Source organism: Herpailurus yagouaroundi, unplaced genomic scaffold (genome assembly GCF_014898765.1).
Source record: "Herpailurus yagouaroundi ecotype Mexico unplaced genomic scaffold, PumYag 198, whole genome shotgun sequence".
Classification (NCBI taxonomy): domain Eukaryota; kingdom Metazoa; phylum Chordata; class Mammalia; order Carnivora; family Felidae; genus Herpailurus; species Herpailurus yagouaroundi.
The window spans coordinates 22,001,536-22,016,945 of NW_024412429.1; the positions used below are offsets into that span (position 1 = coordinate 22,001,536).

General features: G+C 36.7%; 1 protein-coding gene across 9 annotated transcripts in view; it reads right to left on the reverse strand.

Annotated features, from left to right (window-relative positions):
- The window catches only part of UTRN (utrophin), a 492,724-nt gene that overhangs the window by 163,731 nt on the left and 313,583 nt on the right, over positions 1-15,410 (reverse strand). The window contains exon 1 of one of the 9 annotated variants that reach the window (XM_040448957.1): positions 619-1,018. The exons of 7 other annotated variants lie outside the window; for them this stretch is intronic. In XM_040448957.1, the coding sequence (XP_040304891.1) occupies positions 619-669 (51 nt within the window). In that variant the 5' untranslated portion in view covers positions 670-1,018. Of the gene's footprint in view, positions 1-618; positions 1,019-15,410 lie in introns of those variants that run through there. One more of the 9 variants, XM_040448956.1, reaches the window with a different exon arrangement.

The following is a 15,410-nucleotide window of genomic DNA, read 5'->3' on the forward strand; positions in this document are numbered from 1 at the left end:
TTTCCTATGGAAAAAAGAACTGAGTACAAAATTAATGATCCAAGCGTGAAAGCCCCACAGTGCATGCAAGAGCTCCCCATATAAAACAGACACTCAAAATAAAAAAGGAAAAGTTTAAGATCGGATGGGCCCTTGTCACTGGGAGGCATCTTCTCCCAACTCTCAGAACTGAATCTTCCGAAAGCAGGCTGGGAAAGGCAGTGCTCAGCCAACTGCAAGGAGAGAAACCTGAGGGGTATGGAAAACAGAACCCATGCCTGATGAAGTCAGACTTTGGCATGAAAACCCAGTGTTGTTGCTGGTTTTCTTTTTTTCTTTCCAAAATAACTTTCAATTAAATTACCAGTCGACTTGAGTACAAAGGACCTCTTCTGATGTGGAATTCTAAAATTGACAGGCATCGTGAGAAGCTCTCCTGACCAAAGGAAAGAATTGCTAATTTGCTCTTTAGTTGGAAAAACGTGTAAAAAAGGATATGTCAAATCAAATATGCCTTAGAAATTACATTAAATAATCAAAGAGTCAACAGAATATCTGTCATCTAAATGCAGAGTTTAAGAAAAAAAAAACAGACAAGGAAGAAAAAAAGCACATTCATGAAGTCCCCTTTCTGCATACCTTTTCAAATTTTGTCAGCAATTCCCGTAAACTGAAGTTCAAACCAATCATCGTCCAGTAGCCCTTGAAGCCTACATCTTTCCGGCAAACTTCCTTCAGACAACAGCTTTTAACTTCTAAAATCCGTATCTTTTCTGGCTATACTTTAAAATCCTTTGTAAAATCCTTTACAAGCCTTGCCTTTGAGCTATGGTCCATAAGCAGCAGCAGCCTGTGCCGGGACATTTTAGCCACCCCACCGTGGGTCCGTCTTTTCATGGACTTCGGAGTTCGCAAGGAATAGACCTGCCTCTATAATTTCTGGTAGCTGTGTTCCACGAGGCTGGCATGGTCTCCTTTTTCTCTGGGAAGCCCAGGATTCCCTTCTGCTCACCTCACTAATGACCTGCAGCCCACAACTGTTCTCTCCTGGGCCCCAAGCTTAGAGTTTGGTCTCAATTACACACAGCAAAAAAGAAGCTATATCCTGGAAACTTGCATGAGAGAAGGCAAAAAAAAAAAAAAAAAGCCAAATATTACCAACTTCCCCCAATCAAACTGGGTTCAGAAAAAAAAAAAAAAAAAAAAAAAAAATCCTGGGTAAAGAGCCAGTTTTCAAAGAGCATGACTTATGTAGAGTTCAAACAGCAAGGAGTGTACTCTTGTCTGAAGAAACACCCAAAGAGGGGACAAGAGGCCACCGGCTTGCACTCTCCCAGACACCGCAGCCTGCGTTGCTATGGCAACCACCAAGCTAGTTTCAGTCCATTTCCCTAGGTCAGGCTATGCCTAAGGGATGCTGTCAGTGCAACAGAACTAAGTTGTTTGAAAAGTTGTTCTATCTGTCCGGAGAAAAGTTCCAGCAGCAGATGGAAAGGCCCCCTTCTGCAGACTTTGCGGCAGGGGAGGGCAGCGTCCGAGGGCTTCCCCGCTCCCCTCACCGATCTGACAGCAGTGTGGTAATCCACTTCTCTTTCCAGCAGTTGTTTATTATTTTAATCAGCATCCTCCCTTCCACCACCCCTCACAGTTTGAAGAGAAGCTCACTCCCACTTCCTGGAGGCCTCCCTTCCCCAAACTGCAGTGCAGTATCTCTCAAGTTGTCTTCGTCCAGAATAGATCGTGGGATCCATATTCCACTTTGGAACCCACCCATGAAAATAAAAGGGGGCGGGCGCAGGAAACCGACACAAACCACCAAACAAAATACGTGTGATCAGTTGTATTGTTTCTAAAAAGGTTTTAACAATAAAGTGATGGGGAAAATACTTTCAGAGGAGCGTTTATCTCACTGACACTACCAAAAGTCACTCAGGCTCTTTTCATGTGGAGAATTGGCTTATGTCTGAAATAAAACTGAAGTGAAACTACCCAAAATGGGAGTAAATAACCAGTTACTTTCAATGTTGAATTTTGAGCTTAAATTATTAGTGGCACTCACAGAAACACTTCTACAAAGTTTTCAGTGTAATTGCTTTAAAGGAAAAGTTCCAAATGATATAGTCTCTGCACAGATATTATGGACATCATTCCAAGGCAAAAATGTGGTTTTGCTTTTGCATTACATATCTATGTAGTATGCCAATAAAAGTCTGACAGATATGTCCAGATGAAGCATATTTCTCTGGCTATGCACAGAATTTCATCATAAATATATAATGCTTTTAAAGATGACACAATCACACATGGAATGATGTTAATCTTAATATAACTAAGTTTACGTTTTGCATCAGGGCACAGAGCAAAGAAAAAAAAAACCCTGAAATTGGAATATGTTATCTCCTAAAAGCCTATTTGAGTTACTTAAACATCAAAATTGTTAGCAGTCAATCATATGGAGAAACTGATTCCATTAACAACAGAAAAAAACATCTATCAGGGAACAATATACAATATGGTTATTCTTTTTTGGATTTGCAAACCACTTTTATTTCCATTTCGTTCCCAGCTTATTTTCATATCAGTATTTCAATAGCATATGTTTTACATATGCGGATCTATACAAAATTTAACAAGCTTTTAAAATATTTTCATCATTTATTCATAAAACCAACATGTCTCCAGGGGAAAAATGGCTTTATGAGATTTCTAGCAGAATGCATTTCACCTCAAGGTGCCCAATTCAGATTTATACACACACACTATTAATTTCAGAAACAAGTGTGGTAAACTAATGATTATTCAGAAATTTATAAGTAAAATTAATCTGAGCATTTTGTATCCAAAAAAAAAAAAAAAAAAAGAAAAGCATTGACATCAGCATGAAGACTAATCATCAAAATGGAGCAGCAAAACTTATACAGAAACTGACCAGGCTGACCCTGATCTGTGAGGGCTCTGAGGCCACATGCTGAGATCTTTCAGCAGCAACAAATAAACTTTTTACATAAATACAAGACAAAAGGAACCACCAGCACCACCACCACCACAAAAAAATAAATAAATAAAGGAGTGAGCGAAAAAGAACAATCTTTCTCAGCTGGGCAAACTTCCAACTACCACCCAGGGTGCTGGATGCTTGTGATCAGAGACACGTGCAAACATGCAAACCCCCATGCACGTATCAGAAGAATGAATTAAATAAAAACTCTGCGGAACAACAGAAAATACCACAGTCTTTCTCTCAAGTAGAGTCTTACATTTAATGGGTTCTTACACCAGAGCAAGAATGATATGTTATTATTAGAACTCCAAATATCCTCTATCCTTAGACAAGGCTAATCTTTATGAGGGAAAAGAAGCATCATCCTGCATATTAGGGAGTTTTCCCCAAAGCATAATAGGTACCTATATGCTAGAAGAGATGAAGCCAGGATAAAGAAAGAGGGGAAGAGTAGGTTCCCACCTGGAATTCTAAGGTGGAATTTCCATCAGTCAAGAGTCTCTGTACCAAAGACTAGCTTCCCTGATGGTCCCTACAAATGCCTGACACCCAGTCTCAGAACTAACATCCTCTGCTCACTTAAATAAGGCTCCTAAATTATAAAATCTCAAAACTAAGATATTGATGAAGTTAGCTATGATAACACCCTCTTTAGGAGAAAAAGGGGAAAAATACTCACTGGGTCCATATGGAACCACTCAAAAGAAAAAATTGCTAATTCTTACCGAATTTTAATAATAGGGTAACTATAGTCTCATGTAAACACTGAAAGGCAACTAAAATATTTTTATTGCCATGTAATTGACATTAAAAATGTAAAGTTTTAAAGACAAATTGATCATTTATGTAAAAATCCAAAAATATTCTATAAAATTCAAATAGCTAAAATGTAATATATTATTCAAAAGTACTATTCTCTTTGATAACTGAGTGACACATCAGAAGTGAGACTTGTAAAATATAAAAGTTAATTGCTTTTATAACTGTAAACACACTTTACTATGTATTTGTTTGATATCTATAAATAAAAATACTTTCTCAGTTTAAACTCTGTATACAAAATATCATCTTGGTAATACACCTTACATCTCCACGGCCATTTCTATTTTTACCAAGCACCTCTATGATACATTGTGTCTTATAATCCTTCAATCATTAAAACAAAAAAACAGAGGCCTCCAATGAAAGCAGTACATCACCGGAGAGACTTAATAAATTGGATAATGAAATTTGAAGTAGTCGACATCTTGCCAGTCTAAACGAGTGTGCAAATAAATTGTGCGCTAATCCTCAAGAGGTGGGAGGAACATAATACTGCCAATGCCTGTAACAACCAACACTGAATATGCTAAGATTCTCCCACTGAATAAGCCACGTCTCAAACTTGGACAGGCAGTTCCACGAGGAAGCAAAGGTTACAGAACCAGAGAGAAGCACAGGAAAACTCAACAGTGGAATCAATAAAATCTAAATCTAAATTACTTAATAAAAACCACATTCCATTGCCAAAGTGAAAAGAGCTACATGTATATATGATTTTGGCCAAAACGTTCAAAGGCTAGGATAATTAAGAAACTTTTTATGTTTAGAAACTGTATTTCATTTAATTTATTAAAAGATGACTGACTTATTTAGCAATTTCATCAAGGCAATAAGACATTCTTTAGGCTTCGGTCAAAGATAAGCAAAAAGAGCAGTCTAAATGCTTTGCTGAAAAGCAACTTATATCTTACCCATATAGTAGATCTTAAAGTACCCTTCCTGCTAAACATAGAGTTCAGATTTTTAAAAACTGTAAACTTCTATAAAGCATATTTTCTATGCAAAACCTAACATGTTTCTTTTTACATCGGTCAATATAAAGAACAAAAAGAAAAGGAAAGAAAAGAAAAAAAAAACGCTTCTTGGGAACCTCCAAAGTGAAGCATATGGAGGTCAGTAGGTGATTACAAATAAATCAGTACATCATGGCTTCATTCAAAACGAAGAGCTTCGGGCATGGATAGAAAAATGTACTTATTATAAGCCCCTTCGGACTTGGAGAAAGATCCAGATTATAACACCTTTGAAAAGAATATACACAATTCTCCTTTTCCTAACCCTTCTAACTCAGGGCTTAAAATTCAAAAATAAGATAGCTTCAAGACCCTAATCATGATCTGAGATTTCAAGTCATTCATTGTCTGCTGCTGCTGTCGCTCTATTAAGAGGAGTCCTCAATGCGTTACAGCTCTCTAGTTAACATCAGCCAACAACCAACGCTGTCAGCTGGGAGCCATTTAAAGTAATATACAGCCCCAAAGGGCAGAAGGTTCAATCTAAAATGGAGGCCTGAGCCCCCCTGATGAAAGGCGGAACTTTCCTTTTATCCCAGAAAGTTCAGGCAATATGCTTTGTACACAAAGAATTGTTTTTAACCTTCATCTCTTCAGTAATGTCATCTATCTTGGTAATTATACAGGGGGCAGTCGGGAAATAAAAATTATACTTCATAAGAAAAAGATCCAGTACTTTTCCCCCCATAACGTACAGCCAGAAGAGTCTACAAGACATTTTAAAAGGCACAAAGAGCTTTTTCTGTTTAAGAGGAGTGGATGGGTAGGATAGGGGTTGAGGAAGAGAAATGGCAGCTGATCTGCTTCCGAATTAGCCAACCAGGTGCAGGGGTCAGCCTGTAGCAACCTTCTAAATATTTAATGATTCAGAGAGCACTTTATTAGGTGACTAAAAATAATGCCAAGACAAGTTAATGTTTCAAAACCATATCCTTCCTAAAATACACGCAGCATCAGACAAGAGTGAAACCATCCCAGGCAACCACACCTCCTAATTCCAGATGTCTATTGACAGCCTGTGGGACATGAAACTAAATCACAAAGGGCTTTGGAGAAAGTTCTTACAGGTTTTCTAAAGGCTTTTCTAATTTTCTTCAGCTATCTGGATTTAGAAAATTAAAGCCAAAAATAAAATACAGATTTTAATAATAACAATGAACATGTTAAGATAAATCAAAACTGTAGGTACTGTTTGTACTCACAAGTAAAAAACTGATACTTTTCTCAGGAGGGCATTGTTCCTATAATGTGGATATGTATTGAAGGAACCCAGAGGAAGTTCAAACTGCCCTAGCGAGACCAGCTGTGCTTCTGTGTATAACACTAAGCATCAGAAAAGCCTGCAGGCCAGTCCATTCAGAGCATAGTTCTGCTTCAACTCTGGCCCATGCTCCTGCCACTGAATTTACAGTGCATTCCATTTTGGAATTCTCTGCAAAATGACACTGCAAACTTTGACTCACTCATCATGATTCACGTTCAGTAGTCTCACCAATAACCAGTCAACAGCCACTCCTATACTTACAAGTATGGCTCTTCCAAAAGACAAAGACAACCATCCTCTTTGTTGTCCTGAATATCTTTAGTTGTATTTACTTTTGATACCTTTATCTCTCTTCCTTCATATGTTTACTCTGAACAATGAGTTTCTACACTGTCTTTTTTATTCCCCCACAAGTTTTCAATAAAGCACTGTATAGGGGCGCCTGGGTGGCGCAGTCGGTTAAGCGTCCGACTTCAGCCAGGTCACGATCTCGCGGTCCGTGAGTTCGAGCCCCGCGTCGGGCTCTGGGCTGATGGCTCAGAGCCTGGAGCCTGTTTCCGATTCTGTGTCTCCCTCTCTCTCTGCCCCTCCCCTGTTCATGCTCTGTCTCTCTCTGTCCCAAAAATAAAATAAACGTTGAAAAAAAAAAAATTTAAAAAAAAAAAAAAAAAATAAAGCACTGTATAGACAGCGAGCCCAGAGACAGGGAGCCCAGACAATGTATTATGCAGCTCATAATGAAATCAATAGGCAGATCACAGAATGAAGAATTCCTATGTTTGATAGAATTAAGCTTAAGCCATTACATTTCCTGGAGATTATTGGAAGCAGCAGAAGTGACTTTTAAAAATCTGCCAAATGGGGGGTGGGGGATAAGTTAGCAATATTCACCAAACATTAAAATGTATATAACTTCTGAATCAGAAATTCTGCCCTTAGGAATCTAATTTGTAAACAGGCATACAGACACATGTACAGGGATGCTCAGTAAGTCCTGAGATAGCAAAAAGCTGAAAACAATCTAAATGTCCATCAATAGACAACTGTGTAAATAAATTTTGGCAGATTTCTCACAATGTAATGCTGTGCCACAGTGGAAAAGAGGGAGATGGTTCTATGTGCTGATAATAAATAATCTCTATTGTATATGTACGTATACAGGCTATGTATGTATACGCCAAAAGGGGGGGATTGACACGGTTATGCAAAGGTACAATATATGAAATACAGATGTTTCTGGACAGACATATATTAAGATACCAATGACAGTTACCTCTGAGAGAGAGGCTGGAGATCTAAGTGCCTTTTACAGCGTGTGAAAATTTTACCATAAACACATGATACTTTTTCCACCCAAGATTAAATCAATAAATAGATGGGAAATTCCCAACTAAAACACATTTGTCTTTCTGGGTGGATATGTATTATTTTTCATGGTGGCATAATTAGATTTGAAGGTAAATGCCACCACAGACCATCATTTTTGCCTTTGAAAGTTTCAGAAGTTTTGAGGGACCAGATGGTTTGACATTCTAGCAAATCAGCCCTCAATAGAAATAAGCCTTCAACAGCAGTGGGCTGGTCAATGGTAAACTTTTCTAAAGGAGAGACAAAGCCTTTTTGTTCTCGTAAGTTACTCAATAACTTGTAACTCCAGCTCACTTAAATAATAACTGTGTTTCTAAATAGGAGGTATGTAATTCAAACGGTTCTCTCCAAGGAAACCAGTATCTATCTCTATTATCTAATACCTGCTCTTTTATGGTATATAGTTTTTTGGAATGTTTATAAAGTCAGTTGATATGTACCCACAAAAGAATATCTAGCCTGTTTTGTTCAAGGCAACTGAAGCATCATTTCATCTTTCAAGTTGAGCTAGGGAATCCAACGGAGGGGACTGGCGGAGTGAGAGCCAGGTTTACCACTGGCTAAGGAGACGGTGCAGTACAATTAGCAATTTTGTTCATGGAGCTCAGGGACAGTAGCTAGAGAGAAAATACTATGAACCCAGCCCAGCTTCTCATGTCTGGAGAAGGTATGTTTGATGTGTTATGAAGGTTACTCTGACAAAATACTGAAGGAAATGTACCACTCCAGGTGAAAGACACTGTCGGCCATCACACAGTGAAGTCTGGCACAATCTTGTTTAGGACTAGATCAAGGTGGGGGGGCGGGTATATTCTCCAGCTCTACTTTAAATTTGCCAAACCAAGGAATTTAAAGCAATTTAAATACAGAATTTGATCTGGCTGGTGTTTTATCTTTAAACTAAAAATACAGGATGATTATAATGTAACAGAGCCTTTAAAAGCACAGCACAAAATCTATTTATGCTTTTAGGATGAGTACTGACATCAAAATTGTAACCTTGGGAAGCTAAACAAATACCCAAGTGATGTTGCTATTGCGCAAATATTTTAAAATATTACTTCAGATACGCCTTTATAATTAATGAGATCCATACAATAAAATCAACATCATTTTTCAATTAGACTTCTTCTTTTACCAAACTTACAACACCCATCTTGATCATCAGACTTACTGATCACTAGAAAGACTGTTGGTAATGTGCAAAAACCAAGTATACATTCACAAGTTTCAAGTCTACCATTAGTAGATTCAAAACATGATGTTATTAAGGATGTTACGAAGACGACATAACGCTGTTAAATATCTTGTTGCTACAGGATATTTTTAGGGATTTCAATATTCTTGGACTCATCATACCCCCTCTCTGTGCTTACTCCCAGAGACATTGGTTGCTTTTTAGCTGTGGCATAATTTTTTAATTTTAGAGACAGCGAGTGCATGAGTGGGGGGGGGGGAGAGGGAATGATAATATGAAACTACATTGTAGCCTAAGGAGATTGGCACTTTTTGGTCTTTCTCTTTGCAATGACCTGAGCCTCCAACCTTCTCTGTCGTCTCCAGCCCTCAGGCACACACGTTCATACTTCATCTCCCTGGACATTGAAAGAGAGAGAGAGAGGGAGAGAATCTCAAGCTGGCACCATGTTCAGTGCACAGCAGGATGTGGGGCTCAATCCCATGACCCTAGCATCATGACCTGAGGTGAAATCAAGAGTTAGATGCTCAAAGGACTCAGCAACCCAGGTGGCCCTGGATGTGGCATATTTTTTTATATGCCTCTTAACTACCTTTCAGTCAACACTATATACTCTTACAGAAATGATTATGGCTAAAATGACAAGAACTTATATCATTAGAACATAATTTTCTCATTAGAAATTATTAATTAGATTATACTATTATTATAATAGTCTGAAAAGCAATATGGAACCATTTTAATAATATGAGAAAGTAATAATGTTGCATATGAACTAGATTACTTATTTGTATTATTACATCCCAGCCCTAATATATCTTTCATGGCATATATAAGAAACAATAACACTCTTAGAGTCAAGGCACCTGGGTTGTGATTTGATCTGTAACTATCTAGCTGCTTGATCCAGAAAAAGACATTTGAACCCTTGTCTGGACTTTGATTTTTCTCTGTAAAATGATCCTCTGACACCTCAGCAAACACTCAAATACTCTTATCAACAAAGATATTCACTAGTACTATACAGTTGGCTGGTCATTAGTTTCAACAAAAATTCATTCATAGCTGGATCATTTTAATTACAGCACAATTGAGACTAATATAATTCTATGCATTACCAGGAATATTTTCACATATCCCCCCAAATTAATAAAAATTCTGAAAAATATATTACAATGGATTATTTTGAGAAGCATATGTATGCCCTCTTAGTATTCCTGTATATATGTCACCAAAATGTTCATAACTTAAGTGTTAGGGCACCTGAGTAGTTCAGTCAGTTGAGCATCTGACTCTTGATTTTGGCTTCGGTCATGATCCCAGGGTTGTGGTATCAAGCCCCATGTCAGGATCCATGCTCAGTATGGAGTCTGCTTGGGATCCTCTCTCTCTTACTCCTCTCTCTCTCTCTCTCTCTCTCTCACCCTCTGTCCCTCTCCCCCACTCACACTCTCTCTAAAGTAAAAAAAAAATTCATAACTTAAGTGTTAACATTGGCTATTATTAGGAACAAAAGCATAAAAACATATATATATATATATATATATATATAAATTATAAAATAGTTCAACAATGATCAGTAATTATTAAAAAAGCACTAGTAAGTAATAAAATATCCATCACATTAGTGAAGTGGTTCCTGAAATAGCAATACTTCTTCCATTTTGCTCACTGACGTATCCCCAGATGTAGCCCTATGTCCCTGACACATAGTAGACAATCAAAGAGTAGTTGTTGGATTCCTGAATCAATACCATATGATCTCTACATAAACTTGTAAAATGTTGAAACTACACACAATAGGGAATCACCAATACACTTCAGTGATAACTGTTTAAGTATCAAAATGTCTTAATATTGTTTGAAACCCTCTTCCTACAGTTCTCTCACTCACCTCCCAACAGAAGTGATTGGAGCCACCCCTCCTGATGCTCCCTCTCCTCAATTCTCTCCTGTTTCCAATTAGCATGACAAACCAAACTAAATTCTCTTTAAAACCTACTGTAATCACAAGGTCACTTATTTTGTCTCACTCTCCACTGCTTCAGCTATAAACTAGTACAACAACAGCTGATTTCAAATGTAAATTAGCTATGACTTTTTAGAACATTTATACAATACCTGTCAAACTGTGTTTGGTCCACTGAAAGCATGCAATAATAATAAATAAAAAGTTCATTCCCTGCTTACAGCCTTAAAATCCCAAAGTTCTTGATAACTATCATATCAGCCTACTACCTTTCTTTTCTTTTTTTTTTTTAACATTTATTTTTGAGAGAGAGAGAGAGAGAGAGAGGGAGAGACAGAGTGCAAGCGGGGTAGGGTCAGAGAGACATAGAGAGAGGGAGGCACAGAATCCGAAGCAGGCTCCAGACTCCGAGCTGTCAGCACAGGGCCCGATGTGGGGCTTGAACTCAAGAACTGTGAGATCATGACCTGAGCCAAAGTCAGACGCCCAACTGACTGAGCCACCCAGGTGCCCCCCTACTTCCTTTCTTTAATGTTCCCCACATCCCAAGCCAAAACTATCTAAACTGTAATATAGTGCTGTCTAATAGAACTTTCTGTGATGAGGGAAATGTTCTCTATCTTTGATGCCCAATAAAGTAGCATGGCTATTGAATACTTGAAATGTGGCTAATGTGACTGAGGAACTAAATTTTGATTTTGTTTCATTTTAACTAATTTTGATTTAAATGTAGACAGTCACATATGGCTAGTGGCCTTGCTATACAATCCACGCATGGTTTCTTCACAATATTCTCAAGAATATGCTTTTCTAACTTTCTCCAATATACACTCTACTTTTTCTCCACTAATAGGATTCTCTTCTCTTAAACAATAGCCTCCCTTTTTCTACTCATTGAAATTTTATCCATCCATCGAGGTCTAATTCAATTTCCACCTTCTACTCAAAGACTTGTACCATAGCTTTAATTGAACAATTTCCTATCCAATATTGTTCATCTTTATCATGCTGTACTGTTATCCTGTACTTTTCTTACATATTGCCTTGCTCTGCTTCCAGGTTGTTTTGTCAATTTGTTTTATCTTCCCTCTAACCCCAATAAGGTATAAGTTCTTTGCTAGAAAGAGAAAACAAGTTAAATTTATTTATCCCTCAAATAACGTATAGAATGCTAAACATACAATCATTGTTCAACAGTTTGTAATTAACAGGAATAAAACAATTAGAATGAATTTAAATTTTTACATTCTTATTGTGATTTTACAACTGAAGAGAAAGCCATGATCTTTGGCAGACATATAGATTTACAAAGTTACCAAAGTAGTTAATCTAATTCAATTTTCAAGTAAAAAAATTCTAGGGGTTATTTTAATCTTTCCATTTTCTGAAAGGATCCCAAGTTACTCTAAAGATTTTTGCACTTTTCATACTCATAAATTTCTCCACAGAGAGGTTTCAGTCCTTCTTTTGTAAACCACTCAAGCTTAACTTCTTGACAAAAAGTTAATGTGACTGTATTTTTTAAAAGTCATACTTTAAATTTTAAAAGAGAGTGCTGCCCTCTTGTGAAATGAGGTAGAAGGTTTATCTTTTCATGGACAGTTGAGTAAATTTTGCAAAGGTATTAAAGGTTAAATTTTAACATCGAAACAAAAGAGTGTATCTCAAAGTTGTATCGATTTCCCGAGGTCTCTCCCTTCTCGTCTTGGTTAATTTTCCACCCAAATGAGGGATGGAACATCAGGTTGAACTGCTCACAAGTGTACTATAACTAAAAAATAATGAATGACTGGAATATCTTCACTGTAACAGGAATGAAAGAGTGCAGTTGGTAAATATTGTGTTACTGAGGAGGCAGTGGAAGAGCCAGTGACAGAGAAGATGAGTCAATGACAACATGGAAGGTTCTGAGTCAACTCGTTAACCCTGGGCAAGAGTTTAATCTGTCTTCAATTTACTTATTTACATATAAAGTATTTTAATAATACCGCAAACTGTATAGATCTGTGTTGAGATTAAGTGAAATAGTAGAGGTAAAATAATTAGCACAGTCCTTGTCATATGATAAATGCTTATTAAAGACTGTTGAACCAACAGTAACAATATTACCAAAAAATTACATTCATAACCGGCATTTAAACAATAAAGCCTCTCAGAGACTCTAACAATTGCAATATATGCCATCTTTTATTTGGCCAGTTATGATATGGCTCAAGTACTAGGTGCCAAAAAAGGACATAAAAGTATTACTCCAAAGGAGCTCACATTCTGAGCTATCCATGAAATACCTGGAAAACCATTCCCTAATTTCATGAAGAAAAGTATGGGTAGGTTTACAAATTCACAGAAATGATGGCTCTAAAACCTACGGGCTTTAAGGATCCAGTTAAACACGTCAGTCTACTTGAATGACACATAATAGATCATCTCAATTCTAAAGTACCAAGAACTAGAAGAGGAGAAAGAAAAATTGCTGTCAATTCCATAGGGTTTCCTTTTTTCTATAGAATGAGCTTCTTAGAATGAGATTTTGCTTCCTCTCCTATCCTCTCCTCTGGGCCTGGGATAGAAAGATTGTAAGAGGTTAGCTGGACAGAGTACAGTAAGAGTAGACTAAACCATCTTGACTCTTTCTCCAACAATAGCAAACATGAATAACTCACAAACCAGTTTTCATTTACCCACCACATTGGGACACACATGAAAATAGTTACCATTTACATAGCAATATTAGGAACAGGTGTGCCCATAAAAGAACACGTTTAAAATTTAGAGCATTCTTTGATTTGATGGTCAGCACTCTAAGGGAGCTGTATATTTAAAGTAATCTTCAGGAAATTCTTTTGTAATGTAGATCTTTTGTCAAATTAAAAGCCATCCCCTGATATATCTGTGTTAGCAGTTTGAATTTTTATGCATGAGAGGTTTTCTTAACTTGGGAAAACATTCCATTTCTTGATTGGTATTAGGATAGAGAATAAAGGAGTGTCTGGATAATGAGGTGAAAAAGTGCCTTAAGGAAGAGTATGGGTCTAATATTTACTAATATAATACATTTTTGGTACAGCTTCCTTAAAAAAATCCCTTTTTAAAACAGCCTATAAAAAATAAAGAAATGACAATTATTCTGTTCTATTATTCTAATTAGTTGCGTCTCTGTTCAAATAGCATTCAGCCACAGAGGAACCTTGTAACATTTTGGTGAGCTAATTGAGAAAATCTCCAATTAAATGTTAAGGAAAGAACATTAACATGCACATAACATTTTAAGTTAAATAATGCTTTGATTGTTTATAAGGCTGGACTTTCGGCAAAGGAAATGGTGATTCATCATATACCTAAGGGATAATGCTTCTAAGAAGCAAATAAAGGTTAAAAAGGCAGGGAAATATATGCATCAATAACTTTTCAAACCGAATAGAATTACATGACATTGTAACCAACTAATTTTCTTAATCTCGTAGAAAGGGGAGAAGTTTGACAAAGTGAACTATCAAGTAGGTCCAGGAAAATAGAAGTCAACCTAAGTCTTGTTCCCATTTACTTAATCAGGTAAAACAGAATCTGTTCAGTGACCCATATCAGAGATCAACAAGAAAAGGTTTTCAAGTTCAAAGAATAAGAGAAATGTGGCCCTGCAGTGTGTGCTAAATAATAAGTTTTCAATAAAGGTGTGCTGATTCAATGTGATGGGCCACTGAACACCATTTTGACATAAATTTTTTTAAAGAGGTGCTTCCTCCCGGCACCCCTCACTAGCAGTAAGTGCTACTCTGCTATCTCCCACTTTCTGCCAGTCAGAACCATGCTCTGAGTACCTCTACACACTCACATCGCCAACACAGCTTTCAACCTTTTTTCCGCCCCCCTGCTACTGTTAAGCCGCCACAACCCCTCTGTTCTGCACAGATTTCTTGATCTCCAACATTAAGGCTGCTTTCTCTGGATCATTTTATCTTTTTCAGATGCTTCTATCTTTCCTCTAACCCTTAAGATTCTATCTCCCATTATAAATCAAAGAGCTAAGGCCATATTAACTTGTTGACTTGAACCAAATTACCTTGTTCATATTGCAAAGCACCATTCTATTACAGGGATCAGATTTCCATCATTTATCTCAATTCTTGGGTTTTCTCTGTTCTTTTCAAATTGAACTAGCAGCAACACCCAAAGACAAATACAAAAGTTGTCTCTGGAGCCATTAAACTTAAATACATGTTCATAACAAAATATAACTAAACAGTATCTAAGTTCTAGGACTATTTTTAAAAGGGTAAACTACAATTCTATTACACTAAAAAATACAAAAGTATGCATAGTAATTAGGATAGGCAAAAATAATTCTTTGAACTATAGTATTCTCAAGAAAAAAAATTACATGAGAAGAATTCAACTTAATAACTGGCACGGACATATTTCCAGGCCTTCAGAGAATTCTATGCCAACTAGATTCAAATTCATTAGCACTATATACTGAAATAAAGATCAAGTTAGTTTCTCTGATAAACTAAGAATTATGAAATGATAGTTATAATTACTTTTTTAAATAAGACACTACGGAAAAGATAAAACTAAAAAACTGCTGGGGAAAAAATATAAATTAGGCCTCTAAAATTATAAATGTATGACGAATGTGTAACCAAACACATACTTAAACATATACCTAGCTATCGTAATTTTCTATTCATTTCTAAAGCCTCTCGGATTATTATTAGAATATTAACAATTTGTAAAACTAAATAATATCCCATGTTATAAAATATTTTCTTAAATTCTCAATCACCGAGATGAGAGAT